Raw genomic sequence first — 20,243 nt, 5'->3', positions numbered from 1 at the left:
CTCTCTGAAGTAGCAGCAGCTTCATCAGAAGCCACATGAGCATTGGACATTCATTGCTCCCACTAGACCACTTTCACACCCTCACTGTAGCATCATGTGGAGGCTCATCACTAATTAGAAGACAAATGAATGTATTAGTCATATAGCTGATTGAGGTTATATTGATAATTAAGTCATGAGATTAAAAAAATACACTGTAAGGGCCAGATTCTCATGTTTATATAAACTATATCTAATTATGCCAACTGATTATCTGGCCCAACATATTTACCAACTAACACAACATATCTTCTGTAGAAAGAGCATTTTCAAAGTCTTCATTATTAGAGTTCTATTTTTGTCTTACATCCTTTGTAATCAGCTGGAAAATCTCCTACACAACACTTCGGAGGAATACAGTTCTTTTTTGTGATCAATATTTATTTATAAGCCAGATGGGCTAATGTCCATGAATGATTACAGAAACAGAAAAAAAAAAAGTCTATCATCTAGTGACTAAAACAGAGGGGAAAGGGATACACAGATGATTTCAATTTCATTTTGATTTGACATAATTCACTAATGTTTTTGATATGTTCTTAACATCATGTCCAACATATAAGTTTGATAGGTGCCTAATTGCTAAATTCATTGCCCTAGGGAGCCTACTGCAGATAGATATTTTTTTAGAGTGATCCAGGGGACAACATGTTAGACAAGGGACAGGCATTAGAAAGGATTGATCCATCAATCATTCTCGGATTTTTCAATAGTATGAACAAGATCTAGAAAATGTATTCTCAGATTCACTGGGCACAGTAATGTTAAATCCTTCTATTTAAGATGCTGTGAGGATCAAAGCACCATCAACTTCCATTGTAATCAACAGGATCTAAAGATTGCCAGAATTTAACACCTCAGTGAACTAGTATGTAAAGTCTGTTGCCAGTAAAACAACAAATGCCAGTGGTCGCTACACAGCATATAAGCCAGATGCCATGCATCCTCACTTCCTTCTTTCAAATCCCTCCACAAAACCCAATCCTTTAGCTATTGACGTCCACTCCTGTGCTAGCTTCCCCTCCCCTCCAATCCCACTTCGATCACAGCTTTAAAATATCAGAATGTATACAATGTTACTAATAAATAACATGGGTTATATCAATTGTAATTGTTTTACCCTTTGCCTTTGCTTTTCCCAACACTTTTACTTGCCTGTTACCTTTATCTGGATTTGGATTTCATTTGGGTCATTTTATCTTATTTTAGTCCCTGAAAAACACCATTAAAAGTTACAGTACTATATATATATATATATATATACACACACACACACACACACACACACACGTAAAATGTGGCATTTATTTACTTATTTAAACAAATATCTTTTCCTGGAATGTATAATCAAAGGATGTGAATTTCAAACTCACATGGAATTTTGTATTCAGTATGCAAGAGAGCTCATTTGATCTCTTGCAATCAGTGATGGGAAAAAATGCCACATGTCGTACCTGAACAATCATAAGTCATCACCCACAGTTCAAACAGGAAATGTATAAGTATCACAGAGTACTATTTGTGAACAATCCTCAAAGTTTTTAAAAAATGAAAAGAAAAACAGAATGATGAATAAATTAGAGAAAATCAAGATATGCTTATAGATATTTTGCAGTCAGAAAAAGAGACTAAGTATATTGGTAAAATTATTCATTGTGAATTATTGACTTCACTCTAATAAAAATACTCAAGTGCAATGAATTAGAAATTATCTTGCAAGCCTACGTGATATTTTTTCCTTTCATCAATATTATATAAGGTACAATAGAAATACTGGGCCAAATATTGCTATAAACAACCAACTTTGTTAGACATTAAAAGGCATAGTAGTATATTAGATTGGGAGGTAATATAACTGAATATTCATGTTGTTTTACTCAGTATCTAAAGTTATATTTCTATCTTTACTTTCGTTTTCATTGTAATCTGGTCTGCATTCTGCTATTTCTAGCACAATCTAGAATATAGTGTCTCATTTTTTCCTTGTTCCCTATGCCCATTTCAGTGCACGCTCTCTCTCCACATATATATATTTGTGTGGTTGTTAGGTATTATGGGTTTTTGAAAAGAAGTTGCAAAAAATTATGACTATCATCAACAGATATTTTTAAAAGTTATAATGAAAATCTTATAAAAAGACCTTTAGGAAACACTAAACATTTATTATTATTATTTATTTATTTTATTTTCACATCCACGTATTTCTTTATATAGAAAAGTACCAGCTGGCAAATTATATTATATATAACTTAATTCCTATTGTAGTGCTTCTGTGTTTATAAATCAAAGAAAAACATTGCAGTAGTCCTTGCAATCCTTAACTCCCCACTCAACATAGCATATTACTACAATTTCATACTGGTCTTGATTTATCTAGATATATGGGAACCTAATATATATAGGCCAGATCCTCAGATGGTATAATTGATTTAGCTGCTTTGAAATCAAAGGAGTAAAGCTGATTCCAGCTCCCAGTAAAGTCAATGCAAGACCTGAACACTGCAGGTGAGGATGAAGCTCCAGGTGAGGATCTGACCATATAAGTGTAACCAGGGCTTTGCAAAATATTGTATATAATGCAAAGCTAAAAATGTTTAAACTGATTCTGATATCACACAAGTTGTGCGTCACTGTGACTCCATTTACTATAACTGTGTTACTCTCGACTTACACCAAAGTAAGTGAAAAGGGAGCAAGAAAAAGAAAACAACACCAAATTATTTGTTCCATCTCTTGTTCATTCCATTGTATTTTGGGGGTGGGTTGAAAATAGGCAGGATGTGGGTAAAGGAGGTAAGGTTCATGGAATGCGGGAGAGGGAGAAAATGAGAAACAGAATAATGGAGAGGAGGAAGAGGGGGAAATAGGAGAGTATGGGGTGTGACTGAGAAGAGTTCATATTCCAAGGGTGTGTGTCCACAGGGACATCAGGGGGAAGATCCACAATGGATCTGTGACAACTCACACAAGCTGAGGATCTGCCCCAGAGACTCTGAGGTTCTGAAGGCTACTCCTGCTGCTGCAGAGACTATTTGTGCATATGTGTGGAGGAGAGAGAATATACTGCAGGCCTGGGCTGGGGATTTTCACAGGCTGCCAAGGAAGCTCCCTCTTCCCTAGTTCATTGAAAGTGGGTGAGTAGACGTATTGGAGAGCTTGGAACTCAGCGACCTGAAACAACTGATGGCCAGGTTGGTAGATAGCAGGAGTTCATGGGATGAGGGCTGGAAGACCTATATATAGTGCATCTGAAGAAGTGAGGTTTTATACCCATGAAAGCTTCCACCCAAATAAATCTGTTAGTCTTTAAGGTGCCACCGGACTCCTTGTTGTTTTTGTGGATACAGACTAACACAGCTACCCCCTGATACTATATATATAGTGAGCAGCTACTGTTCCAAAAAATGGAGGAAAATGTACTTCCTCATATATAAAACTCTGAAAAGATTTAATTCCTATACATTGGCATTTAAGATGCAAAGAAGCCAAGTTCCCATTTGCTACTGGCAGCTTTGCAGGGAAAACCTTCACTTCATATTTAAAAGTTATTGAACATATTCTCCAATTCATTAGGTAACACTTGATTTCTTTCAATATCTTGCATGTACAATTTCTCATTTCTCAGTTTTCTTTTTCCAACATCTTTGCTTTAACTCCATTTAATGAGAAACATATAGCATCCTTTTCTAAACGTACAACTTCTCCTTTTATTAAACTCAAGTTTCCAGAACCTTGGAGCAACAGACTATGTTTAAAATAAAAGAGTCTAAGGTTATTGAACAAACAAACAATGCTATGAACCTAGATTTTATTAAGTGAGCCTATTGGGTATAGTAAGCTGGAAATCAGAACTGTGTCATGCTGTTTCTCTAAATAAACCTTATAAATATATACATGAAATGTTAGAATTAGAGTTAAGCAAGACTTGTGTTTTTTGCATTGTAATCTTTTTTATGAAAGTTTTTGCAAATACTTATGCACAGCAAGATGCTACTCTTTTCTGGTTTTCACAGCTGTTCTGTGTATTTTAGGTAATGTTGTAGGGTTTTTTAACACTTTATGGGAAATTTTCAGTGATGTGGTTTTTTTACATTAAAAGCTCATGAAATTACACAAGCAAAAAATGACATTTTGATGACATGTACTCTGCAAAATTGATGTATTTGTGTATTTTTTCACCATCTTTTTAAAAAGAATTCTGAACAACTCAGGCCTGATCCAAACCAGTGAAGTCAATAGAAAGATTTCCATTGTCTTCAGTAGGATTTGAACCCAGCTCTATGGGATTTATAATTTCCCAAGGGCCTAATTTTTTGTTTGTTTCTTGCCTTTACATATGATTTCTTAATAATATTTTAAACAGTGGTTACTTTGAGCAGTTTATATTGTCATTATTAGGGTTTTTAATTTAAGTATCCAATAAAATTGTTACTCAAGTGAAGATATTCCATTTTTGAGGGTTGGATTGTGCCACTTTCACCCATATTGGTGAGTATCTACTCACAAAGGTAGTCCCATTGACCCATTAATAGCATTATTGTGTCTGTTATCACTCACCAATGTAAGGGATGTGCTACTGAGCTTTTGATCAAGTTTAAAACATTTACAGGGAGACCACACAGTTGCAAAGATGACTTCACCTGTAGTATGGCAATGGATATCCTTTCGCTGTACAATTCAGCAGTATTTCTGGATCCTCTGAACCAATAGAATAAGTGATGTCATATGGCTCTTGGATAAAAATAGGACTATGAAGAGTATCTTCCTCTGTGAAATAAAACAATAATTTAAGATTAGCCTTTTATATGTAGGTGATTAAAAATAAAACAAAACAAAACAAAAAAACAGAGTTTCCAGTGTTCTTCCTTTTGTTTAATACCTAAGACCTTGCAAACTATTATATTGGGCATTAATCTGCAGGTTTTTTCTGAAATGGAGCAAACATTTAAAATCAGATTCATAATAAAACCTCATTCCAGGGGATTTGTGGTTTATTTACATAATGAAAGTGAAGAGTAGCTTGTTTGCATGTTTCCTGCAGAAATTATGTGGATGTCTATTACATCTACTCCCTTTCCTATCAACATCACACTTATGCATAAAGATTATGGGTGGAAGCTGAGAAGGACAAAGAGGTGTCATTCTATCAATCTATCTTGTATGGTGCTCAACACTGCAGTATCTGACGGCCTCAAAACTGTTAACATATTTATCCTTACACAGTACCCCTGCGAGGTAGGGAAATACTATTTTTCCCCATTTTACAGATGGGGAGCTGTGACACAGAGAGACTTACTGACTTGCCCAAGGTCACACCGGAAGTCTGTGACAGAGCAGAGAACTGAATCCAAGTCCTAAGCTAGTGCCTTAACCACTGGACCATCCTACCTCTCTAAAATGTTTAAAATTACTTTGGTAGTGCTCACCAGTTTTTTGTAAAAAGCAACAGAGGGTCCTGTGGCACCTTTAAGACTAACAGAAGTATTGGGAGCATAAAAAAAAAAAGCAACAGAGGGTCCTGTGGCACCTTTAAGACTAACAGAAGTATTGGGAGCATAAGCTTTCGTGGGTAAGAACCTCACTTCTTCAGATGCAAGTCTGTTAATCTTAAAGGTGCCACAGGACCCTCTGTTGCTTTTTACAGATTCAGACTAACACGGCTACCCGTCTGATACTTGACAGTTTTCTTTATGCATTTTTTGTCTCAATATGTTTTTTTTCTTGGAAAATGATGATTCATTGGTTACATGTCGTGTAACATAAAGACTGTCAAGTATTGCAACACACTTAAGTATACATTTAGGTCCTGATCCTACGAATAGAACTTCACAGGGAGATCCCTATACCTGCCCAGAGCTCCATTGATTTCAAGGGTCTATCAGCTCACAACTTGCAGAAATGGGGCCTTATAAAGTATACTGCAAAGCATAAGGAACCCTTGTTGCATGACTGGTTTAATCCTCTTGATCCTCTTGCTGTTATTAAAGCTTCTTCTATTCACAGATGAGACCAGAATTTTACAGTTTCATGGATCTAAAACTAATAATGTTTGACATTTGCAATACGTCCATTGAAAAGATACTATCAAATGAAAATCTTGTATATTTTAACTTTATTGCTTAAAAGCTTTTAAAGGATTCCAGCTGATCGTCAAGACAGTACTGCCGAAAAGGCTGCTCTATAAAAGGCTTTTCAGTGTAGAAGCATTTTTTAAAGACTTGTAAGAAGCAATCTCCCATTTCCTATTCCCTGGTACAGTCTTGGCTTGTTTATTTTATTGTTATCCTATTTAGTGCTTAATTATTTATATTGAATAATATTCTGTGAGACAGGATTGGTTACAATCAGATAATACTATAAATATTTATGTACTATAACTACTGTTAGATTTGTTATAATTCGTTTCCTGTCCTACACTTTTGTATTGTGCTGTGCTCTTGAATAGCTTTTTGTTCCACCCCAGAAGTGCCTGTTGCTACTTTTGTAAAAGTGTAACATAATGTCGGCTACCAATCTTTTTAATGGATGGTTATATCCAAATACCAGTGACCTTGTCAGGATTCCGCCCAAGGTTAAACACAAGTGTTTCCAGTATATTTTAATGTTAAAATCAGCCCTGGAACAAATTCTGCACACTAATATAAACTATATTCAGTCTACACTTCAGGAATGACATAAAAATTCACAGAACTCAACCTGACCGTGAGTGTATTTTTATGAGTAGCACTTGGTAGAAGTAGCCTTCAGGAGAGGTGGAGTTAAATTGTGAGTAGTAGTCTGAAGAGATTGATTTATTTTACACTGAAATAGCTGTTTGGGAACACACATCTCATTTTTTAAAGAGTATCTTGTATTATAAAGGAAATGGTAGGGGTATACATACATTAGATACACTAGAAAGATAAAATACATCCACCAAGTTTAGAATATAAAGCTAGAGCTATACAATATTTCAAGCCAGTAAAACAGCTAAGATGAGCTAGTAGTTTGAAGGTAAACCATTAAACTTCTTTGAACATTATATGAGATATTATAAGTGACATAACAGACCATAAAATGAAGTAAATCATATGAAAAAGCATCAATTTCCATAACTTTTTACATTCTGCTGAACTTTGTAGGCTATATCTGAACTTGAATGAGACTTCAAACATTTCTTCACTTAGCCATCTCTAGTGGACATAAATTAAGCTTCCCCAAAAAAGAAAGCTAAACCAGTGACAGAATGCAAAAGATAGCAAAGCAAATATATAACTGAATACAACCATTGACACCATCTCACCATTTGTCTTTAGTGGGACTATTCATGCTTTAAAATAAGTATGTACTTAAATGCCTTGCTGGATCAGGGCTTAAATTAAAAAAAAATATTATTTATTATTAATTATCATACTACATTGTGTCAAGTTCTGTGCAAACACAGACGAAAAAGACAGTCCCTGCCCCAGTCTCAGTAAATATCTAAGTAGGGCTTTCATTTGTCTCTGCTTCCAGTGATGTCCAGTTTGCTTGTACTAAAACTACAGACATTTTCCATATTGTAGAACAAAATTTCCCTGACACTAGTAATCAAGGCCTTGATAATTCCTTCCCATATTGCATAGGGAAGGAATCAAATTAGGCTCATCTGGAGTGGCAGATAGCATAGGAGTCGCTTTGAAGGTTGCTCCTCTTTCCCTCAGTCCTGTTAAAGCGTCTCCACAGACAGGCTCCATGAGGTGAAAGACTGGGGAGAAAATATCCCCTCCAAGTCCATTAGCACCAATTTATGCAATAAACCCCATCACATTTTGAACATTCATTGGGTTGAAGGGGAGCCACTGGTGGGGACCACAAAAGACCACAGTCAGCTGTGTTACCATAGAGATGGGAGCTCCACTGAAGCATTGGGCCTCCTTACAGAAGGCTTCTACTAATGTCCACAAAAATTTACGCATATATTTTTTTGGTTTAAAGGGCTGAGCTCCATTTATCCAATTCCTTGAGGGGCAAGGGAAGTCAGACCCCTTCCAGAGAATGCAATGCAGAGTTTGCCATGAATTTGTTCTCATTGGAAAGGGACAACAGTATTTTTTTCAATAACATTAAAAAACAAACAAACCCACTCGTGTATTGTAGAAAGATATGGGGAGAAAGAGAGGCCCAGGTGACTCATACATCTGCCCCAGCTACCTCCCTAGACACTTCCAACAGATTAAATATACTGTTCTTTCTCTCAATATTTCCTACAATGCTACTTTTCCTCCACTTGGCTCCGCTAGATCTTTCTAATACTACCCTTTGTCAAACTGACCACCTACTGTGTAAATAACATTTATTTAAATTCTCTCTCTCTGGGCCTGCTGCTTTCTTATTTTTACTGCCTTTCTGAAATTTAACGTTTATTATTCCCAGGATTTAGCCAAATTATCCCTCTATTGCCTTTCTTTCGGTAAGTGCAATGTGCTTTTCTTGCCTTGTGTTAATCTACACAGCCCTTTCATCATTATTATCTTCCTATGGCTCATGGCTAAAATTTTCAAAAGCACCTAAGTGTTTTAGAAGCATTAGTGCCATTTTCAAACATGATTTTGGCCCATAGAACTCTCAAGTTTCATTAAAAGTCAATGGGACATAGACTTCCAAGGGTCAGATTTACAAAGGTATTTAGGTAACTTAAGATGCGGAGAGGTGCCTAGTGGGATGTAAAAAAACACCTGTGCAGGTTAGGCACCTAACTGGAATTGAAAGTCTCTGTACTGCAGTATGATGTCAAATCTGGATACACTAATCGACATGTGATCTAAAAGGCCCTTTAAGGGAGACGTGTTACTTACTCCTATTAGAAAGGTTACCCCAGTATTGTGCATGACTGTTTTTTGTATGTCTCTGAATATGGCTTCTCTGACATGAACCTTTTGATGCCAACTGGCAGAGAGCACAAGGGATCAGCTATATGCATATTAAGTTTACCTAAAGGTGGCATTTGAAGTCTCTACCAACAGACCACTGGTTGTCATAATGATTGTGAAATGTACATATGGAGAAAGTTTAAGGAATTATGTATCTGTACTGAAAATTGTGTTCTCATCATATGTGAGTTAAGGCAGGTCACCAGGAGGCAATAAACATGCTCCTGTCAGGTAAGAGAGAAGAGACACTTCTCTCTCTCTCTGGCAGGTCAAGTGTGTGTTGTGTATTTTTTGCGTCACAGCGGAGACCTAGCTTCAGTCTGAGACAAATGAGGCACAGATAGGGGAAAAACAACCAGCAGGGGGCAACCCGTTTATGAGTAAGGACAACAATAAGAGTAGGGGGTCTAACTGTGGGTGCAGGGAGCATCCTGCATCTTTTCCACTGAGGAGCCAAGCTGACAGTGTGGCTTGTCTCATGCATGGAAGATCACAGCCAAGCCTGGCTGTACTACACCGGAAGGATTTTGCATGAGCTTTGCCCTATAAGACAGGACTGTAACGAGTTAAGAAAGCCTGCAGAGGGACAGCAAGGTCTGTGTAGGCAGAGAGGGCAGTGCTCGTGTTACCCATGTCCAGTGGAGTTGGTAGCTGACCCCTGGAAGGCACAGACAAGGCTTCCTCAGACTAGGGGCAGGTGGCAGTGAGGTACCTCACAGCCCTGGGTACCCCAGGAAGAGCCTCATCTTGCCACTGTCATCCTGTCTGCTCTCTAATATTTTCTCTGTGAGCCATGGAGAATGCCACCAAGTTTGTCAGAATATATTTGCGCTGTTGGAGACCATATAGATTAGGTTTTATCAGCATGCATTTCTTCGGTTGTGTTGGGAATCCATTCCTTATTACTGTCTCTCTAAGAAAGGTCAGGCATGGTCATTTCTAATTTCCTGACTCTTCCATTTTGCCTTTCTTGTAGACAACGGTCATATATTTTCCCCCATATTGGCCAGTTACCCCCATTCCTCCATAACTAGTTATGACAAATGAATCTTTTTAGTGTCTCTTGCTCCTATACACCTTGAATTTGGATTTTTATTTCAGTCTATCAGAATAACAGCATTTGACTAAATGGATGTATTTGTCCATAAACCTTGGCTGTGAATCTTCTGCTTAGTGTCTGAAAGCAAATACAAACTCTCATTATGAAATACATCCTTATAAAGTTAAAATATATGTATTTCTCTATGCTGCCTGATCAGTTTGAGCTCCATAAACACCATAATTATGCTAGCTTGAATTCAAATGTGGAATATGGAAATGAAATAACATTCCTTTAATCATTATGTGATATTGTCTTGAACCAATATAAAGATTAACCCAGATATGGTGGAAGCCTATTTTTTTCAGAATCATAAATCAACAGAGGATTTCAATTTGTTTCCCTTTAGTCTCTGTGTAGGCAGCACATTTTCTGTTAGGTGGACTAAAGTCGTCAGTTCAGAGCCAGTCAAACAGTTTTCAGTATGTATGTCCCTCTAGATTTGTACCGGTTTTTACTCTGTGTGTTTCACTCACAGTAAAATCAAGTAAAACTCTAAGTATATTAGATATGCTTGGGATCTGAAAAGCAAAGAACAGACCTGCAGCTCCCCTTCTTTTGACACCCCCACTCCTTGTCACAAATGGATGTATATGGGGAAGAACTATGTAGCTTTCCTTTTAATTATATGAATTCTATGTAAAATGGAATTATAGTCACTGTTATTTCATAAAAAAATTCATAGAATACCAGGGTTGGAAGGGAACTCAGGAGGTCATCTAGTCCAACCCCCTGCTCAAAGCAGGACCAATCCCCAGCTAAATCATCCCAGCCAGGGCTTTGTCAAGCCTGACCTTAAAAACCTCTAAGGAAGGAGATTCCACCACCTCCGTAGGTAACCCATTCCAGTGCTTCACCAGTTATATAGCACTATAATCACTATTATAGTGCAGCCTCTATTCATTATAGGTGAAACTGGTCCGTGCATGGAGTGCACCACTTAAACAGAAAGGCCATAGAGGGCTTTTGGCCTTTCTGCATTCTGCAGTCCCCAAAGAGACTAACACAAGAGAGGACACTGGGCATGGGCAGGGCCCATATAGGGTGACCAGATAGCAAGTGTAAAAAATCGGGACAGGGGGTGTGGGGTAATAGGTGCCTATATAAGAAAAAGTCCCCAAAATCGGGATTGTCCCTATAAAATCGGGACATCTGGTCACCCTAGGCCCATAAATGATGCATAAACAAAAGATCACAGGGTTACTGTACTTCTTCTTATTTCTTCTTAAATGTATTCTGATAACATGTAAATGCCCCAGTCTGGGACCTGGATTGTGCTAGGTGCAGTACTAACAAATAACAACAGGACAGTACATGCCATGAAGAGCTTAAACTGCTGCAGCCACTCTTTTGTCCCAGAGGCTTGAGTAGCAGACAGAGAAGAATTGTGTTGCTACTCCATAAAATGAACGGGTGCGTATTAAGGGCAGCCTAAATATGCTGAAATATCACACCACTGAAGAGGCCAGAACAAGAAAGCACTATGGTGAGGAGTGTTTCTAAATGCTAAGCTGCAATAATTTGCATAAGGAAACCAGATAAGGAGGAATTTATCCCAGCTATTACCTTCCAGAAAGGTTATACATTTCAGGGGTAGTGAGTCTTTAATGAATCTTTCTTACCATGCCTTAGACAGAGCCTCGTAACTGATTCAAAACATTAATATGACTTTATGAACCAAAAACAGCAGATGATTAAGAGATGTCTTTTCTAGTAACTTTATAATAAGGACTAAGTCAATGCTCAAAAAAAGCAGAACAGATGACGGAGCGACATCTCTGCCCTGTAGTGACACCATGAGGGGGAAAATATGGAAAACCAGAATGTCTTGAAAATCAGTTTAATTCTGGGACTAGACGCACTAGAAAGTTTTTACCACACTCATACAATTATTGCATGACATCAATACAGAGCAGAGTTCAGATTGTTTGGATGCCTTAAGTGTGCATTTCCATACTCAACACATTTGGGTTTCTTTTAAGTGTATTCTTAATGCTGAATGTCCTGGTTTGTAGCTTCATATGGGGATAATTACAATATCCCTGTAATGTATTCCAATCTAAATTAATGATACATTTCTCAACCATAATTCCATTTTATAGCTTTTTGTCTTTGTGTTACTATCACTTATTTATATCCTGGTAGCACCTGACCCACCAATCAGGGGAACCATTGTGCCAGGCACTGTACAAACCAGTGTCTGACCCAAAAGACTTACACTTCAATTTGACTAGTTATTTGGCAAGAGAGCGTGCTAATGACTCTTGAAGCCAGTGGCCAGGGCACTCACGTGGGAAGTAGGAAGTCCAGGTTTCAGTCCCTGCTTTAATGAATATTTAACTGTTTATACAAGGTGGAACAGTTCAGTCAATTCACTTTTAATGGGACTTGTGCTCCTAAATCAGTCATGCACTTTTGACAGTCTCACCATAGTGTGTGCTATTTAACTGTGTAAAGGTGTAAGCATCTGCCTTTAAGAAAGCCCTGCAAACCAGAGCGAAATAAAAGAAGACAATATTTAAAAAACAAAACCACCCCACATATACACAAAGAAGAAATGCTGTTTAGGCCCCACAAATATTAAAACTGTGTGAGAACCTCTTGTCGCAAAGAATGCTAGGGATTTTGAGTCAGTCCTGTTACAAACAGAACAGAATGGATATTTTCTTCAACCAAAAAGTAGCTCAAGGGCTTTGAATAGTACGACTGATGCAAAAGAAGAGGCAGTAGATGATACGTAGTGTCAGTTGGCTAGCTTGTTAACACCAATGGAGCATAAGCTTAAAAGAACATATTAATGCAAGGAGTCGGATATTGGCCCTGGAAGGAGCTAAGCAGTGACAGGCAGAAAGGAAAGGGAATGAAAGCATCCAAGGAAAGGAATAAAACATGTGAGACATAGCAGACGTATACCCAGGGAGACATATTTTCCCCAGTAAATTGTTCAAATCCCAGCCTGATATTGAACGAGGAGAGTAGCATATAGAAAGTGAGATTAAAGGACATATTACAGGCTTCAGCAACAAAAACAGCCTAAAGCCTGTAGGGATTTTTCCCCACAGGAGTCTTCAACTTTCATGTGCTTTCTTCCCCTCCAGACATTGATGTATAGAGCTTCAGAGACACTGGGTTCCTTTCAGGTTTCAGTTTCTCTTGAAAAAGTCAACTCAGGAGCAACTGAGACCTCCCAGTTTTCTCTTATCGGACACTAAAAATAGAAAGGAACCCAGCTTTGTGAATTGCTCTTGAATGTGGTGGTGGCCTACGAGACACTTGGAGTGAAATCCTAGTCTCTCTGAAGCCAGTTGAGAAACTCCCATTGACTTTAAAGGCATTCAGGATTTCAGACTCAGACTTTACATGGTGAGGCCATATATATAATATATTTAAATGACTTCCAACAGAGCCAGGCATTATTATGCTCCAGGTCACCACCATTCTGAAGCTACAGGATTGGTACCGCCCTCTCAGCATAGGGGGCGTGGCAGGATGACACAGGGCACAGCTGTGCAGTCTGGTGATTCCCCTTGTGGCCACTGGCAGCCAGGCACAATATAAAGCTGAACAATTTAGAACAGGGGTTGGCAACCTTTCAGAAGTGGTGTGCCAAGTCTTCATTTATTCACTCGAATTTAAGGATTCGTGTGCCAGTAATACATGTTAACGTTTTTAAAAGGTCTCTTTCTATAAGTCTATAATATATAACAAAACTATTGTTATATGTATAAATAAGGTTTTTAAAATGTTTAAGAAGCTTCATTTAAAATTAAATTAAAATGCAGAGCCCCCCGGACTGCTGGCCAGGACCCGAGCAGTGTGAATGCCACTGAAAATCAGCTCACATGCTGAATTCGTCACGCGTGCCATAGGTTGCCTACCCCTGATTTAGAACAAGCCATTTTTGTACATGTCCCTCCCTTTCCTCCCCCTCCCAGACCTTGTACTGGACCAGAAGATCAGGGTCTACAGAAGGTTTTCTTATCCTTTCCCCATAGGATTGAATTCATTACTGCTAAATCATCCCTGAAAAATGAGAGAGAAATCTTAAATATCTCCAGTGAGAGCAGTTCTACACTATGTAAATGCCAGTCCTTGGGAGATTGCTTCAGTATTTATCTATTCTGATAATTTTTCCTAATATTTAAACCAAAATACCTATGGTATGTTTACTGGCCAGTGCTTTCTTTGGAGTAGTTGGAGATGAAGTGTCCATTTTCACACTCTCATTACATATTTCTTGCATATTCTCTGAAGTTCCTTGACGCTACAAATACAATATTGGTGTAAACTATTACATTATTGTGGTTACTGTTTAATCAGGAACAACTTGTCAAAAGTTATTGTATAGGGGTAGGATACAAAATATCACAGTTCTGCCAATGATTATGAATTGAAATAGCTAATTGTACAGAACTGGTTGGAAAATAGAGCATTTTCATGACACTTTTTCCCTCTTTCCATTGCAATTCAAATGCTGATAAAATATTTTGTCAAAAATTCAAAGTCCAAACATATTCAACAAATACTACTATGGTAACTTAGATACTACAGTCTGGGAAGAGTGGTATTTATTTTTAAGTGGTGACCACTATACTTAATTTTCCAGGAATATTCATTCAGTTTCATAATTTGAACTTGTATATGTGAATAAAAAAAGCAATGCTAATTTACACCAGTTAAGATTCTGGAGAATGTATATTAATGTGTACATCTATGTCTGTCCATGTATTTTATAGCTGTATAAATTATAGCTCTTAATATGATTAATATTTCACTTTAAATGTCAACATTTGATTATATTATGGCTCATAAAAAGGAGCATACTGAATTTTAGGGCCAAATTCTAACTTTGGATGTATACAGAGTACTAAGATAATTTAATACAAAGCCAAAATATTCCACAAAGCATTCAGAGCTAGAAGTTCAAGCTATGGTATAGGAATATTTCTGGTAAATTACATAAAATTGTTCTCAGTCAATGAAGTTTAATCAGTTCTCCCCAGACGAGGATCTGACATTACATTATGTAGACTTGGATGCAGATCTATATGGATAATTTCATTATGTAGACATTGGTATAGCTATATAGACCATAAATAGGCATAGAAAATATAGACATTCACATCCTATGGAGTTTATTACTTGCACAACACCACAAGAAAGAAAACATGCAAGTTTACAACAGACAGGTCTTGCTGGAGTAGAATTACTTGCTGTACACTGCTACACTGTTTTTACAGCACCTTTTTCGGAAGGCTTTTGTACTATTGTGTAAAATGCAGAAGAGATAAAGGAAGCCTTTTCATTTATGAGGGTGATTTGTTTTATGTCATGAACTTGGCCATGTCCTTCAGATATAGAAGTATTGCAGAACATCTAATTACACAGACAAATATCCACAGTGAAGTTAAAGGGATGTGTCTTTATGATGTACAGTAGTCCTGACGTGCATTCTTCTCAATGAAATTTCATTAGTTTTTGTGTTACCAGGCAAGACGAATAAATAATAATGAACCTTTTTCCAATCTACTGCACAAGCATTTTATTCACTATAATTTCAGCTGTAAGTGAGACCTAGATTCAGTGACAGATATTGTTTGCTGCATTGTACTGTTGTAATATTCATTTGGCACTATTGCCAAACTGACTGAAGGTTTAATTCAATAATTTACAATACAGGAAAAGATAACAGCTATATTATTTAATATCCTGCCAGTTAAATAAATCCAACATTTTGTTCTCATAACTTTTTTTCTGAATAAAATATAACTATGCTTACTACATTAAAAGGATGATGATTGATTAAGCTCAGATCATTTTTATGGTTGCAAAAGTTGGTTTGCTCTATATTCTTGTGCAATTTACTCTAAACTCTATCGCGTGTATTTCAGTTATATTACTCAGCATGTTGCTCTCAGATTCATGTTCAGATGGGGGAAAAAGAGACTTTTATGAACACTAGTGTCTAACATTTGGTCCATTGCCAAGTTTTATTTAGATTCAAACACAAAATATTGCACCAAAAATATTTCTTCCAACCTCTGTGCTGGAAGGACCATTGGAAGTGTGTTAAAGACAGAAGGACATTTGCTTGTGTGTCCATGTTTACTTTATGCTAATGGTTTGGTTTAAATAGATTTAGACACAGTGTTTCATTGAAAAAGCTTATTTTATATATTTAGAGATTGTACTTCCCATAAGGCTACACTGATTGAGTAACTTCATAATCTGTCTTGAGAAAGGGTGGCACTTAACTGCACTGCTCAGGAACATAGCTCAATATTTTCCCTTCTTCTCCGTTGCTCTGTGGAGGGAAAAGATTACTTCAGCTCTTTTTGTGAGGTAGCTTGCTGTGCATAGAGACAGCAATGGCTGGACTGTCTATGTGTATAGCTATGGCTCCTCCCACTCCTTTTAGCTCCTCCCATTTCCATTCCCCCAGGGAGTGAGTAGCCCCAGATCTCCCCCTTCATCCTTGCCCCATGGCAATAAGGACAAGCTGAACAGGGTCAAGGAAGCAGGTATAGGGGTAGTAGGTGAGAGGGTGCCATATTTCTCCTTAGTCCTTTGAATGGACAAGGAGGGTTTGGGACAATCTAGATGATAATCTCTAGGGGCATTTATACAGTCTTTAAAACCACATTTGCTTCTCACTTATCTGATTACCTTCTGGAATGGTTTATTATGGGATCTGCATGGAAGAGAAGGGATAAATATAACCAGATTTATACAGAGAATGAGAAAATAACCTCTCTCCCCTCCCACAGCATGACTGCAGTTACAATAAAGAAAAATATTCATAGGTGCATGATAGATGCATAATAGAATTAGCTTACATTTTTATTGCTGGCGCTAAGATATAGTTTCATGTCACAAATTGAGTGCCTCATCAATTTTCTCTTTGTAAAGGGCATGAGTCAAATCCTTTTGAAGTCAAAAGAAAGTCAATGACTTCAATGGGTTTTCGATCAAACCTATACTAAGAATAACATAACGGTATATATACCACTATCTTTCAATTGTGTGCATATATATGCACGGGAATGCTGTTACTGTGCAAACACTGTGCGTATATACATCTATAGAAGCACCCACATACAAACACATTCCTAGTGGGAAAGAAAGATTACCAAAGAGACTTTCTTATTGCCCTTCTATTCAAATTTCATTTTGTGCTGATTACAGTATGCTGTGCAGGAAATAATAATCCATTTACTAAGTACTATGGTGCCTGAAAAATCCACCAGCACTGTGTGCAATAGCTAGTGAATATAGAAGACAGCTGCATTGTTGTAGAGCGGATATGAAGTAGTAAAACAACCACCACCACCACAACAACAAATGGATCTGAAACTGAAATGATGTAAAAGGGTGTATGGTCACATTTTTGTAAGTGTACTAAAACAAACTCTATTTCCCCCTTGTTTCCATAGAACATTCTTTGTTAGTCCTATGCATGTTTAGTAGGAAACACGTGATAATGGGTATTATTTTGGTCTTTACAGTGGAATGATTGCTCACAATGACCAAGTCCCTGTATGGAATTAGATACAATTGCAATTATAGCCAAGTTAACTAGTAAGTGTCTGGATAATCCTATGTTACAATGTTATTAACATGTATTTGTACTCTGAATAGCTGGGACAAGATGACAGCTTCATATGTTTTGTAATCGTAACTGAGATTGACTGTCAATTTGGATATGAATTCATGAACCACCCACCAAAACAACTTAACTTAGAATCAGACATGATTCTGGCTGTAAAAAGGAAGATTTAAATGTAGCAACAGCACGTAAAACCATTAGGGACTATGAAGAGACACTGGAAATTATACCATATGGAGAAAATTAATTTTGTATCCAAACATAGGGTTCAAGACAAAATCTTTAGAATGCACAAAGATATGTTAAAAAAAATTAGACTGCCCCTTACTGCTTGCTTTCAGATAACTGATAACTGGGAGAGGGGAAAAAAAAACCTTGGAAAATAAACCATCCCAAGCAATTAGGGCAATGTAAAACCAGATAACACTAAAAGGTTCAGTATTTTCTTACATACAATTGGAGAGGAAAGAAAAATATTTATAACATTTTTAAATCCAGGGAAATCCTGATTCAAGTCAGATTAATAAAACTAGAATGTTTTTGCAATATGTTTTATTTACTGATTTTCATGTGTCCATTGTCACAGCATCTGGACACTTTAAGTAGATGAAATGCAGCTTCATGTTCAGTTCAGCTGCTTACAATGGACAGTACAAATCTCTCCCCTTCCTATACCACCCCAACTAATAATAAAGAAAGCAGCTATTGTCCATAGTCAGATTAATGCTTGGCCAAAATTATGTTTTGAACTCTGAGGACCTCGGGGCTGCAGCAGATTCTGCAGCTAATGAGTTTTGACTATTCTGGCCTTTGCCCTGCCCCAAACCCTGTCTTTGCATTGCCGCTGAAAAAGCAAACGTAGAGCACTGCTACCTGGCATATAGAGGTAAGTGGAATACCCACTGTCCCCCTGGGGTCACTCTGAAACCTATTCCCCAGCACATGCAGCGGAATCATTCCAGTTCGACTGTGTTTAGGGTCCGTATCCATAGGAAAGGAGAAGAGTGTGGGGTAACCTAATTGTACCGTAGCTCTATTTCATGTAGCCCCAAGTAGGTCTCATTACAGTAGTGCAGCTAAAATATAACAAAGGAAGGTGTTTCCACACTGACCCCATGCAAAATGTCATATATGCAAAAGCCTACGCAGAATAAATCCTTAGGTTAGCAAAGCAGCTATTTGAAGGCTAAGGCTGTCACACTCACAACTGTGAGTGCCAGTCTTAGGTCAGACTGCCAGAAAACAGGGCAGGCACCACAAACTTGTGGTATAGTCAACAGTTAGGTTTCACCAAGTGAGTAACAAGTGTGAACTTCTAGATGACTATACCATTCTTACCATGGAGCCACAGACAGTCCACTTAGGCACTCCAGCCTATCTTGCCACCCAGACAAACAGGACTTAGTGATGATGGTCACATAAGCCAAAAATCACACCACATCAGGTTACTCCCAATCCCAACGGATCAGTCACTTACCCCCGATCAATTGGTACTTTGGGTCTCACATCAAAGACAACACTGACAGCCAATTCTCCAATAAACTAACTACAGATTTATTAGCTAAGAAAAAAGAAATGAGAGTTACTGAGAGGTTAAAGGAGGTAAAATACATTAACAGGTGAGTGAGTCAAAGTTTGTAAGTCCAAATGAAAGCAGTTGATGTAATAAACTGCTAGTTTCCCAAAAGTCTTTTCAGGGAACCCAGATGTTTCTGGGAATCTCCATTTAGAATTTGGTATCTTCCCTGAAGGGTCCAAACAGTCAGCAATAAAGGATCTTTCTTTGAATCCATATTTACAACTTCTTCTCACAGAAGACAAGCTGACAATCTCTCTAACCATGTGGGTTTTCCTTAGATGTCAATGAGTAGTAAATGGAGACTGAGTCTGTGAATTCCTATTGTTGAACCATAATGACCCTTGCTCTGAAGTTAGCACTCTTCTTCATTTACATTTCCAAGGCTCCAGTTGTGTTTGATGGGTAATTTACTTACAGGGGTATACACTCTGTAAAAGGTAATGTAATAGCCAACAACAATTCTTCATTAGTTTTCATGAAGTTTATACATCAAGTACATTCTCATCTTAACAATAACACACACTTTTGTTCTAGGATTAACTAGTTGCAGGGATATACATAATGTAATGTAATCACAATCAACAGGTTATAGATAAGTGGAGACAATGCCATTAACATTTCCTTTAACTAAAGTAACACACAAGTCAAGTGGCCTGATTACACTACAATACTTTTTGACACTCCTTTAATTTCTATCAGCATATGAGTGAATTTGCCTGCACACCAGAGCTGAGCTGGCACTAGCGTAGACAGCATCATAAAGGTCGAGGAGCAGATTGATAGAACAACAAGGTGTGATAAATGCAGAACATTAACAGCAATGCAGCCTATTGGAAACAATATACAAAACGTCAGAAAAGTAATCTTAGTGGAAAGTGGGAAAAGCCAAATGTACAGTACATAAAAATGCACTCAACAGACTGAACTCTATCTGTTGTGGTTGTAACAAATGTAAACAATATTGATCTTGGGGGCTACCAATAATTATAAATGACTCTAACATGCCCTTTAAATTACCCTCAGGGGCCC

General features: G+C 37.6%; 1 protein-coding gene across 6 annotated transcripts in view; it reads right to left on the bottom strand.

The window, feature by feature from the left end:
• The window catches only part of CNTN6 (contactin 6), a 221,507-nt gene that overhangs the window by 133,156 nt on the left and 68,108 nt on the right, over positions 1–20,243 (bottom strand). For 5 of the 6 annotated variants that reach the window (XR_010589022.1, XM_005288540.5, XM_008168082.4 and 2 more), the window contains exon 3: positions 4,680–4,806. Coding sequence is in view for 4 of the 6 variants with exons in the window: in XM_005288540.5 (XP_005288597.1) it covers positions 4,680–4,806 (127 nt within the window). In the remaining 2 variants the exon portion in view is untranslated. Of the gene's footprint in view, positions 1–4,679; positions 4,807–19,112; positions 19,197–20,243 lie in introns of all 6 variants that reach the window. The other variant, XM_008168083.3, reaches the window with a different exon arrangement.

This window comes from Chrysemys picta, chromosome 7 (assembly GCF_011386835.1).
Source record: "Chrysemys picta bellii isolate R12L10 chromosome 7, ASM1138683v2, whole genome shotgun sequence".
Classification (NCBI taxonomy): Eukaryota; Metazoa; Chordata; order Testudines; family Emydidae; genus Chrysemys; species Chrysemys picta.
This window is presented reverse-complemented; position numbering and strand designations above follow the sequence as displayed.